Source organism: Eubalaena glacialis, chromosome 9 (assembly GCF_028564815.1).
Source record: "Eubalaena glacialis isolate mEubGla1 chromosome 9, mEubGla1.1.hap2.+ XY, whole genome shotgun sequence".
Classification (NCBI taxonomy): Eukaryota; Metazoa; Chordata; class Mammalia; order Artiodactyla; family Balaenidae; genus Eubalaena; species Eubalaena glacialis.
In genome coordinates this window covers 54,048,216-54,061,133 of record NC_083724.1, presented here as the reverse complement: position 1 = coordinate 54,061,133, position 12,918 = coordinate 54,048,216, and the positions used below count along the sequence as shown (strand labels likewise).

Genomic DNA, 12,918 nt, shown 5'->3' with positions numbered 1-12,918 from the left:
GTTGCTCTTGTAAAGAACTAAGCCTACCAATGGGCTCAGCTACTGGAAATGGACAAGGCAGCTGCCATGACCAGGTTAAAAACAGGCAGATGTGCAGACGCAGGATGGCCTGCCTCTTGCTCACACATATCACCCTCCCTGCCAGCTCACCACTGTTGTGCAAGCCACCTTCCTGCCTTTCCTTTCTACTAAGGCCAGGGAGAACAACATACCAAAGACAGCGGAAGAGAAATTAGAGAACATCCTTCACACAACAGACATCCTACACCATAAAGACAATGGTTTGGATGGCTTTAGAACAGCAATGCCTCTAAGGCTGAGAAGAGATTCCAAGGAGTACATAAAGTATAGGAAATACAAACATGGAAGCAGTGAAATAAGACTGTTTCTTTGAACTGAGAGCAAATCATCTCAGTAAGAAAAACTAATGTGGTTTATTCTTCATGGGAGTCTAGAATCCTACTGTGGTCAGCAAAGTGTAAACAAACAAGAAGGGAAACTCAACACATTCTGTAATGCTCAGACTAACTGGAAACTCAGACCTGAATGGACATTTAGGACAAAAAGTTTCTCGGGAGGCTTGCACACAAAAATTTGTGTGGGTCAAATTTCCTTCAAGACTCACAGAAAGATACATGGGCAATTCCTCTTATTATGAAAGTAAGAATCCCAGAGTTGTCCTTAGACAATTCTAAGAAATGAAGTTTTCACCAATCTGTTAGAGATGAGCAAATACTCTTCCATTTTGGTCCTTGTCATCATCGGGTCCATAAGAAAGAATGTGCCAAGCTCTGGCTAGGCTTCTTTTTAAAAAACAAATGCAAGACAGTTTGGGGACAACTGAGGAAATGTGACTATGGATCATATATGAGATACTAGGGAACTATTGTTAATTCCCTTTGGTATGAAAGTAGGACTGTGGTTTAGCCAGGAGATGCCTTTATTCTTAGGAGATTTGTGCTGAAGTATTTAGGGGTAAAGTGTTAGGATGGTTGTGACTTACTTTCAGATGGTTTAGTTAAGAAACAAGCGGCGGTGCTTTGTGACCACCTAGAGGGGTGGGATAGGGAGAGTGGGAGAGAGGGAGACGCAAGAGGGAAGAGATATGGGGACATATGTACAACTGATTCACTTTGTTATAAAGCAGAAACTGACACACCATTGTAAAGCAATTATACTCCAATAAAGATGCTAAAAAAAAAAAAAAGAAACAAGTGGGTGGGGTGGGAGGTAGGGAGATTAGTCGTTGTGAATCTTAGTAGGAGGGTATATGGGTATTTACGGAACCAGTCTTTCAACTGAGCACTTTTCAGATCGTTCTAAATCGATATGAACATAGATTTATTCCATGCTAAACAATAGTATAAATCTATATTACCATATATAGGCATACCTCATCTTACTGCGCTTTGCTTTATTGTGCTACTTTGTAGTTACTGTATTTTTCACAAATTGAAGGTCTGTGGCAACCCTGGCTCCAGCAAGTATATTGGTGCCATTTTCCAATAGCAGTGGCTCACTTCATGCTTCTGTATCATGTTTTGGGTGATTCTGATACTTTTTGATTATTATATTTGTTTTGGTGATCTGTGATCTTTGATATTACTACCATGACTCACTGAAGGCTCAGACGATGGTCAGCATTTTTAGTGATAAGGTATATTTTAATGACGGTATATACATTGTTTTTTCAGACATAATGCTATTGCACACTTAATAGACTACAGTAGAGTGCAAACCTAACAACTTTACATGCACCGAGAAGCCAAAAAACTCGTGTGACTCACTCTGTTGTGACATTCACCTTGCTGGGCTAGAACTGACCCTGCAATATCTCTGAGGTATACCTGTAGATTTTCTGGCACGTAAATAGAATTTAAGCCACTAGAAAAGGTTGAGCAGGGGCTTGGTGTGACTCGGTCCATGGCAGCATCTCTCCTGCTGTATAAAAGTTTAAAGTCACAAAAGCAATAGACTCCTCTCCCTTGCGACACACCTGGTTCATCCCAGGGGATTCTCTCAGTCTTCTTAAATTTTTTTCCTACCACGTGCGCTGCAGCAAGAGCTTGCCCGGCTCTCTGCAGGAGACTGTGACTCAGGCACCAGGGTTTCAGTCCCTTAGAACTCAGAAACCAGAGGCCGTGTTTGTTGAGCTCAGCTGTTATCTCTTTATTAGGAACGCACCACCACCACATTCTTGGAAATTACTGGAATTTTATTTGCCTCAGGCTTATGACTTGCAACCAAAGACATTGTGCAAAGAAAGCAAAGATTAAGTACACTTTAGGGAGAAGGAGACAATACACATTGGTAACATAGGAGATCAGGTTGACAAAAGAAGCCATCCATTACACTATATAGATTGCAATATTCAATAGCGATTTCAACAAAACTTTTCTTTTAAATCAAGAGCAAAAAATTAAGCAATGTTTACAGTAGACATAAATCTTATACAATTCAAAAAGCGTTTTTTTCAGATCATAGAGCATAAAATGGAAAAATGTCTATGTAGGTGAAGTCTAACTACTGTACATTTATCGCCTATTAAAGTTGCTTATATGTACCACAGTGTAAAAAAAAACAATACCGAACAAATAAAAACCTTGAAAATTGCCTGATGAAAAATAAAATAACCAGTGGCTTTTAATGGCTTCTCCTGGTTATCAGTGCTACAAAAAGACAAAAATCTTCTCATCTGAACAGGTGATAAAACCAGGCACAATCAAACCATTACCAAGACCCACCCATAGAAATATACTATCCACCCACATATTTTCCATCAAAAGCTTTTTTGTTTGTTTTAATCTTTGAGGCCCATTTGGTCACAATATGTTACAAAGATTTGTGTATGAGTGTGTGTTTCTTTACACCATGATATCATATGTTTGTCTGGCACTATCCTAAAGCTAGCTTATAGATGATAATGATATAGAAACAACCCAGTGCCCATATGACAAATGAACTCACTGAGTGGAGACGAGAGAGGGGAGAAGGAGTTCAGTTCTACCAAGAAAAAAATGTCCATACTGATCACTCATCATCAGTCCCACTTGCTTCTGACTGTTCCTAAAAGTAAAAATAAGATAAAAAAGACAATAAGCCATCAAGAGGCAATGTAGAAAAGAAATGACATTTTGGAAACAGTTAACCCTCCCAGTAAAGAGGCATCAACAGCCTCTATGCTGAAAAGGGGAGCTCCTACTTGGAAATCCCAAAGCAATGCCTGCTGTCTATGCCAGTGTTTTGCTCTATTGCACTTGGGCGTGGAAAGTTCATGGCTAATGATTTCTAATTTTAGCACTACGTTTTTAGAAAATTCATGGGAGAAAAAAATTCCATGCATTTGCTGTCTACTTAAAGAAAACATAGGATTTTAAATGTATTTGAAGATGCTTGTGTCGAGGGTTAAAAGGCTGGATGGGGTGGGATAAGAATGTTGAACCTTTTCAACAGACCCAAATAGCAATATGTTGAAGGAAAATCAAACTAGCATACATGCTAACATGGAAAATTAACCGTCCAGAAAGAAAAAAGAAGGGGGTGTGTGGTAGGGAACCTGAGGTCCTCTAGAAAGTGAAAGAAATAGAGGGCCCTTTAAAAGGCACTGTATTAGAAGCTTGTGCCAGCACTGCTACCTTGTGGACCACAGAGTCAGGGACAGTGCACCAGACTGAGTTAATGCTCTTTGGGTCTGAATTCAGCCTCTGCTATTTACTTCCATGACCTGCAGCAAAACACACATAACCTAAGCACTGATCTCTGTAATACGTTGAGAGTGACATCTGTCTTAGGATGCTAATCTAAGCACTGAATATGGTACCGTCTGGAAAGGTCCTTATGTCAGGGCCTGGCTCCATCAGAGCTCCCTGAATTTTTCAAATATTAAAAAATAACACGTCTAAGTACTTAAAGATGCATCTGGGTTTTCCACACGGCACCTGAAATAGCAACTCAAACCCCAAACTCTGACATCATCCCACTTTTTGTCAGTCTTCTGTATACTGCTGTATCCTAGGCACTATGCTGGGCGTTATGGATATAAAATATTAACCAGCCATGGAGAAAACTCTATTTGTAAGTAGGCACTGGGAAGATAAGAAAGGGGAAAAGGAAACTTGATTTAGTAGTTTTTCATTTTTGAAGATTATTAAAAAGGCAATAAACAAAGCCCCAAATTCTTTGTTTTAAATCAGGCAGCTGAGTTCACATCCCTCAACACCAAATCTTTACATTTTCATTTCTGGGTAATAAAGCATAGAGGTTGGAAGGGGCCTGGGGTGCGAGAGGGAAGCAGAAGCGGGGAGAGCTTCCCGACTTCAGGCAAGGCAGCCGCACTTACGTTTTCATCCTGCTCTTCATCACTGTCAAAATCGCTCACCACAGGTTTGGCTTTTCCTCGATTTGGCCTTTTCTTGCCTTTTCCTTTGTCCCGGCCTTTCTCATCTTTTTTATTGAGCTTGATTTTCACCTTAACAGATTTTGCTACAACAAAACCAAAACACACAGCAATGAGGCATCACAGGGAAATCTTTTTACAGGTAGGAAAATGATCGCCTACCTGCAGATGACAAACCCAACATCCCGGAGTGCCCTGAACATTCTCGACTGATCCAAGCCTGTTCTCCATTGTTCTATCTAGTTATAGTTAGCACCCCTTTCACTTGCAAACATGTCTAAGTTTGCATGATAAGTTACACAGTCACCCTAAATGGGCAACAAGAAGGAATGAGGTCCCAGAGGGAAGCTGGGCTGGGTCCTTTCCAGGTCAATTAATGGATGAACAGGGATCTTCCTAACCAGGATAGCGAGGGCTGCCTTACCTACTGCATGGAGGGGTGAGGGCATTTAAAAATTTTCATTAAAAAAAATTTTTTTTTATAATTAATTTTTATTGGGGTACAGTTGCTTTACAGTGTTGTGTTAGTTTCTACCGTACAGCAAAGTGAATCAGCTATACGTATACATACATCCCCTCTTTTTTGGATTTCCTTCCCACTTAGGTCACCACAGAGCACTGAGTAGAGTTCCCTGAGCTATACAGTAGGTTCTCTTTAGTTATATAGTTTATGCATAGTATCAATAGTGTATATATATCAATCCCAATCTCCCAGTTCATCCCACCCCCACCTTCCCCACCTTGGTGTCCATATGTTTGTTCTCTATGTCTGTGTCTCTATTTCTGTTTTGTAAATAAGATCATCTATACCATTTTTCTAGATTCCATGTATATGTGTTAATATACGATATTTGTTTTTCTCTTTCTGACTTACTTCACTCTGTATGACAGTCTCTAGGTCCATCCACATCTCTGCAAATGATCCAATTTCATTCCTTTTTATGGCTGAGTAATATTCCACTGAATGGCCATCATTTAAAAAATCTACAAACAATAAATGCTGGAGAGGGTGTGGAGAAAAGGGAACCCTCTTGCACTGTTGGTGGGAATGTAAATTGATTGATAGAGCCACTATGGAGAACAGTATGGAGGTTCCTTAAAAAACTAAAAATAGAACTACCATGTGACCCAGCAGTCTCACTGCTGGGCATATACCCAGAGCAAACTGTAATTCAAAAAGACACATGCATCCCAATGTTCACTGCAGCACTATTTACAATAGCCAGGACACAGAAGCAACGTAAATGTCCATCAACAGAGGAATGGGCACTTTTTTAAACAGAACTTTGACATTAAAAAGTATACATAAGTGTAAAAGGCTAAAAAAAAAGCGCCAATGATTTTACTGTGTAAATAACTTCAGCTAACTTAAAAAGAAAATTCATAGTTGAATATTTTTAACAGTACAGAAAGGTACAAAATGGAAAGTAAAAACAAAACAAAACAAATGAATTTGAAAGGTTTCTTTCCCCATCTCTAGTCTCTCACCCTACTGTTCTCTTTCTGGTGATTATTTCCAGAAAAAGAAGTATACCTCCATATTTGAAAATATATCCATCCCTGGGTGTGTATGATTCTCTCTCTATTGATAGATGACATAAAATTCCATGTATTTCTGTATAGAGAGATATAAAGAATTCAAGCATATACACGTACAGAAAGATGGCACCCACTTCCACTCTCACAGGGCTATTCTGAGGATAGAAATAAAAACACATGGAAGAAAGAAGTCAAAGTGTTATACCATAGTTATAGGTGCACATCCCAAGGTTCACAGAAAATCTGTTCCCTGGCATTGTTCTGGGACAGGTGTCCACAGAACAGCATTTTCAGGGATGGATGATGAAGTGACTGAGAATGAAAGTCTCTCATTCAAACCAGTTTTGTTAGAATATTATGTTTGGTGGGTCTCAAGGAACCTAGAAAGAGATATTGTCATGGAGAGAAACAGCTCCAGAAAGAATCTTAGAGAAATTTTCAGACTTCTTTTGTGAAGGGGAAGGACCCACAAAATGTTTCGAGAAGTGAAGTCTTCCACGGAAGTATAGGCTAACAAAAAAGATGAGAGCAGAGGTGTTCTGAACTGAAGTGCAGGGGCAGCAAATGCCCTTCCCCCATCCCAAACAGGGCAAAAGGCTGGCAAACCCTAGCGCTCAAAACTATTCCTAGTCCAGGCTTCCATATATCATACCCCAATGTCTACTGCTTAATAAGCTATAAGGTGGGGACTTGAAGAAAAGACTGGGGATGGAAAAGTCTACCTATTAATGGAAATGCATGAAGGTGTGAAAACCTTTAAAAATTTAAAAAGTAATTTGGAAAGAAAAAGTGAAATATCTTTATCTACACAGGTGTGGCTCTTCCTGACACGGGAGTACAGGAAATCCATGGGAGGTGTGAAAGGGCAGAAGACTGTCAGTAAAGGTAAGAAAATACATCCTCAAGAACATAATCTAAATACTCACTGGGGTGTGGGACACTCAAAAGCTATCAGGCTTTGTGAGTCAGTGGATATGTCCCTCCAAAAAACCCACCTGAAAGGCTGCCATGGGCAACTAGGCTAATAAACTGGACCATCAGATGGGCCCTTTAACTAGCATCCTAAGGCTTTATGACACCAGTACACAGACCTATGACAAGTTCCAGTTAACCAGGGTGGTAGGCAGAATAGTGATGGCGCCCAGAGACGTCCATGTCCTAATCCCCAGAACTTGTGAATATGTTACTTTGCATGGCAAAAGGGATTCCACTGACCTTGAGATGGGGAGATTATCCTAGATTAAGCAGGTAGGCTAGGCCCAATCTCATCACACGAGTCCTTCAAAGTGGAAGAAGATGAGGTTCTGATTTAAGAAGGTGACACAAGAAGACCCTGAACTTACCTCTTCCCACGGACACACCGAATCTAAGGTATGTATGGAACAACCTCCTCTGAAAAAGACCTAAAAACTAGCTGAGCGACACCTACGCATTGGACAAATGTGGAAAAACCCACACTGAAGCAAGTAAGAAAGGCAGAGAGGCTGATACATAATCTCATGATAAATGCCATCCTTGGTGCAGTGACCCACAACTGGAAAGGAACTGAAAACCTGAAGCTTCTCCAGGAGGAGTGAAGGTTTGAACCCCACATCAGGCACCCCAACTTATAAGACCTGCACCTGAGGGATGCCCCCAAAACATCTAGCTTTGAAAACCAACAGGGCTTGTGTCCACAAGACCCACAGGGCTACAGCCAGTTCAGAAATGGCTCGTAAAAGTCTCAGGCTCAGACTCACCTGCCCCAGGACCCAGCTCAAAGTCAGCTGATTGAGAGGCACCCAGACTTTACATAAAAGAGGCTTATCTGCTTATCTTAAAGCATCAGCCTAGGGACGGGCATCTAATTTAACCCATATCTAAGGGATGACCATCATCCCTTCCAGAGAACTTGGCAGAGGGGGGATGCTATCTTTGCACTCTCCCTCTGCCATACTCCAGAGCACTAGTGTGTCTTGGAGGGGAGCTTTTACACACACCCGGTGCCCTGTTTTTTGCGAGTGCTGCCCAGGGGATACCTTCAGATTGCCTGGTTCTGGTGGTCAGTGGGACTTAGGCCTGTGGTCCCACTGGACTGTATATTTGCATACTTTAAAAAGCTGCTGCCTGAGGATCTGGCTTCCAATCAGCCTGAATCTAGGTGTTGAGATCCTCCCTTCTAAGACACTGACTGACAGGTCTTGGCACACCCTCAACTATTGGGAGCCACTACAAGTAGGCTGCTTGGACAATCACAAAGGTGTGAGAGACAAGGAAGAGCTAGGGTGTAGGTTGAAAAAGTTTTTGTCTCCTCCATGAGGCCACGCCTTCAAGACTGGGAGAGATGGCTGTTGTATCAAATGAGAGAGTCAAGGAAAATAAAGAGAGGAATATGCTCCAAATGAAAGAACAAGATAAAACCTCAGAAAAAAGTCTTTAATGAAACAAAGATGAATGGCTTAGCTGGTTGACTGATAGAGTTAAAAATAATGGTCATAAAGATGCTCGCTGAACTTGGGAGAAGAATGAATGAAAACAGTGAGAACTTCAAAGAGAAAAACACAATTAACCCTTGAACAACATGGGGGTTAGGGGCGCCAACCCTCTGTGCAGTCAAAAATCTGTGTGTAACTTTACAGTTGGCCCTCTGTATCTGGGGTTCTGCATCCACAGATTCAACCAACTGCAGATTGTATAGTACTGCTGTATGTATTTATTGAAAAACAATCTGCCTCCAACTGGACCCATGCAGTTCAAACCTGTGTTGTTCAATGGCCAACTTTATAAGCAAGTACCAAATAGAAGTCACAGAGCTGAAGAATATGATAACTGAACTGAAAAGTACACTAGAGGGGTAGAACAACAGACAAGATGAAGCAGAAGAAAGATCAGTAAACTCAAAGACAGGGCAGTGAAACTCATCCAATCAGAGCAGCAAAAAGGAAAGAACGAAACAGAGTGGAGATAACTTAAGGGACTATGGGACAACATAAAGTGGATCAATATTCACACTGTAGGGCTCCCAGAAAGAGAAGAGAGAGAAAGGGGCATAAGACTTATTTGAAGAAATAATGGCTGAAAACTTCCCTCATCTGCAGAAGGAAATACATCCAGATCCAGGAAACCCAGAGTCCCAAATAAGAGGGACACAAAGAGAACCACACTTAGACATACTACTTAATTAAAATTAATATTAAGTGTCAAAACTTAAACACAAGAAGAGAACTGTAAAAGCAGCAAAAGAAAAACAAACAACTTGTTACATACAAGGGCAACCCCCCAGAAGACTATCGGTAGATTTTTAAGCAGAGACTTTGCAGTCCAGAAGTGAGTGGCACAAAACAGTCAAGATACTGAAAGAAGAAAACTTCCAACCAAGAATATTCTACCTGGCAAACATATCATTCAGAATTGAAGGTGAGATAAAGTTGTTTTCCAGATAACTAAACGCTAAAGGAGTTCATCAAGAACTCCTGAATTTACAAGAAATGTTAAAGGGACTTATTTCAGTTAAAGAGAAAGGGTACTGATTGATTAGCAACAAGAAAACACATAAAAGTATAAATCACACTGGTAAATATATATTTAGTGGATTAATCACTTCTAGAGCCAGACATAAGTAATTATAGTTATTTTTACTACTTTTATCTTTTACTTTAACTATAATAATTAGTTAGAGGATTCACAAGTATATTCACAAGATAAAAAATGTAAAATGTGTCATCAAAAACATAAAACACAGGGAAGGAGTACAAACATAGAGCTTTAGAATACATTCAAACTTAAGTTGTTATCAACTTAAAATAGACTCTTCTAAATATAAGTTATAACTTGTAAGCCTCGTGGTAACCACAAAGCAAAAACCTATAGTAGATACACAAAAGATAAAAAGAAGGGAATCTAAGTAAACTACTAAAGAAAGTCATCAAGTGACAAAGGAAGACAGCAAAAGAAGAAAAACAGAACTACAAAACAGCCAGAAAACAATGAACAAAATGGCAATAAGTACATATCTATCAATTATTACTTTAAATGTAAATGGACTGAATTCTCCAGTCAAAAGACAAAGCAGCTGAATGGTTAAAAAACAAGACCTATCTATATGCTGCCTACAAGAGACTCATTTCAGCTTTAAAGACACACACACTGAAAGTGAGCAGATGCAAAAAGGTAGTCCATGCAAACGGAAACCAAAAGAAAGCTGGGGCAGCTATACTTGCATCAGACAAAAGAGACTTTAATAAGAGACAAAGAAGGGCATTACATAATAGCAAAGGGTCAATACAAAAAGAGGATATAACATTTATTAACAGACATAGAGGGATAAATAGACAGCAATACAATAATATTTGGGGACTTTAATATCTTTCTTTCATTAATGGACAGATCATCTAGACAGAAAATCAATATGAAAACACTGGCCTTAAATGACACACTAGACCAGAGGAACTTAACAGTTATATATGGAACATTCCATTCAAAAGCAACAGAATACACATTCTTCTCAAGTGCACATGAAACATTCTTCAGGATAGATCATATGTGATGCCTCAAAACCAGTCTTAATAAATTTAAGCAGATTGAAATATCAATAAGCCTTCTCAACCATAATGACATGAAACTAATCAATTACAGGAGGAAAACTGGAAAATTCACACTTATTTGGAGATTAAACAATGTGCTACTGAACCACCAATGGCTCAACAAGGAAACCAAAAGAGTAAATTAAAAGATACCTTCAGACAAATGAAAATGGAAATCAAACATGCCAAAATTTACAGGATGCAGAAAAGTAACCCTAGAAGGGAAGTTCAGTGATAAATGCCTACATCAAGAAACAAAAATGTCAAATAAAACACCCTAATTTTATACTTCAAGGAACTACAAAAAGAAGAACAAATGAAGTCCAAAGTTAGTAGATGGAAGGAAACGGCAAAGATCAAACTGGAAACAAACGAGCAACAACAACAAAAAAAAATAGAGAGTAAAAAGACAATAGAAAAGATCAATGAAACTAAGGGCCGGTTCTTTAAAAAGATTTAAAAAAATGGACAAATCTTTAGCTACACTCACCAAGAAGAAAAGAGAGAGGACTCAAATAAAATCACTAATGATAGAGGGGATGTTACAACTGTTATCAGAGAAATGCAAAGAATCACGAGAGACTGCTATGAACGATTATGTGCCAACAACCTAGAAAAAAACAGATAAATTTGTAGAGCCAGACAACCTACCAGGACTGCATCACAAAGAAAAGAGAAAAAGACCAGTTACTAGTAAGGAAATTGAGTCCACAGTCAAAAACCTCCCATCAAACGAAAGTCCAAGACCAGATGGCATCACTGGTGAATTCTGCCAAACATTTAAAGAAGAATTAGAATGAATACCTATCCTTTTCAAATTTTTGCCCAAAAACAAACAAAAAAACGGAAGAGGAGGGGACACTTCCAAACTCATTTTACGAGGCCAGCATTATGCTGATACCAAAACCAGACAAGAAGGCTGCAAGAAAAGAAGAAAATTATAGGCCAATATCCCTGATGAACATAGGTGCAAAAATCCCCAACAAAATATTAGCAAACTGAATTCAACAATACATTAAAAAAATCATATACCATAATTAAGTGGGATTTATTCCAGGGATGCAAGTTGGTTCAACATCAATATATCAATCAATATGATACAACACATTAACAGAATGAAGGCTAAAACTTATAATGATCATCTCAGTAAAATGGTACATACGAACTTATTTACAAAACAGACATAGAGTCACAGATGTAGAAAACAAACTTATGGTTACCCGTGGGGAAAGGGGGTGGAGGGATAAACCGGGAGACTGGGATTGACATATACATGCCATATGACCCAGCAATCCCACTCCTGGGCACATATCTGGAGAAAACCATAATTTGAAAAAACACATGCACCCCGATGTTCACTGCAGCACTATTTACAGTAGCCAGGACATGGAAGCAACCTAAATGTCCATCCACAGAGGAATGGATAAAGAAGATGGCGTACATATACACAATGGAATATTACTCAGCCATAAAAAGAATAGAATAATGCCATTTGCAGTGACATGGATGGACCTAGAGATTATCATACTAAGTGAAGTAAGTCAGACAGAGAAAGACAAATATCATATGATATCACTTATATGTGGAATCTAAAAAAGTGATACAAATGAACTTATTTACAAAACAGAAACAGACCCACAGACTTAGAAGACAAACTTACGGATACCAAAGAAGAAAGGTGGCAGGGCCAGGGGTGGGGGGGCAGTGGGAAATTAGGAGTTTGGGATTAACACATACACACGACTATATAGAAAATAGATAACCAACAAGGACCTACTGTACAGCACAGGAAGCTCTACTCAGTATTCTGTAATAACCTATATGGGAAAAGAATCTGTAAAAGAATGGATACATGTATAACTGAATCACTTCACTTTATGCATGAAACGAACACAACATTGTAAATCGACTATACTCCAATACAAAATAAACATTTTTAAATATTAAAAAAAGGACATTTGCGACAACATGGATGGACCACGAGGGCTTTTATGCTAAGTGAAATAAGTCAGTGAAAGACAGATACTGTATGATCTCATTTATATGTGAAATTTAAAAAAAAAAAGAAAACAACTGAACTCATAGATACAGAGAACAGATAGGGTGGCTGCCAGAGGTGGGGTGGGAAATGGGTGCAGGGAATCCAAAGGTATAAATATCCAGTTATAAAATAAATAAGTTGTGGGGTTTAAGGTACAGCATGGTGAGTATAATTAATAACGCTGTAGTGCATATTTGAAAGTTGCCAAGAGAGTAGATCTTCAAAGTTCCTGTCACAGGAAAATTTTTTTCTGACTATGTGTGGTGATGGATGTTAACTAGATGTAGGTGTGATCATTTCACAATATAGACATACATCGCATCATTATGCTGTATATCTGAACCTAGTATATTATTATATGTCAATTATACCTCAACAAC

General features: G+C 39.1%; 1 protein-coding gene across 7 annotated transcripts in view; it reads right to left on the bottom strand.

The window, feature by feature from the left end:
- Positions 1-2,229: 2,229 nt before the first annotated feature.
- Positions 2,230-12,918, bottom strand: part of SMARCA2 (SWI/SNF related, matrix associated, actin dependent regulator of chromatin, subfamily a, member 2) — a 191,005-nt gene continuing 180,316 nt past the window's right edge. For all 7 annotated transcript variants that reach the window (XM_061200381.1, XM_061200378.1, XM_061200379.1 and 4 more), the window contains 2 exons: positions 4,340-4,482; positions 2,230-3,066 (listed from right to left, as the gene is read on the bottom strand). In XM_061200381.1, the coding sequence (XP_061056364.1) occupies positions 3,031-3,066; positions 4,340-4,482 (179 nt within the window). In that variant the 3' untranslated portion in view covers positions 2,230-3,030. The remainder of the gene's footprint in view (positions 3,067-4,339; positions 4,483-12,918) is intronic.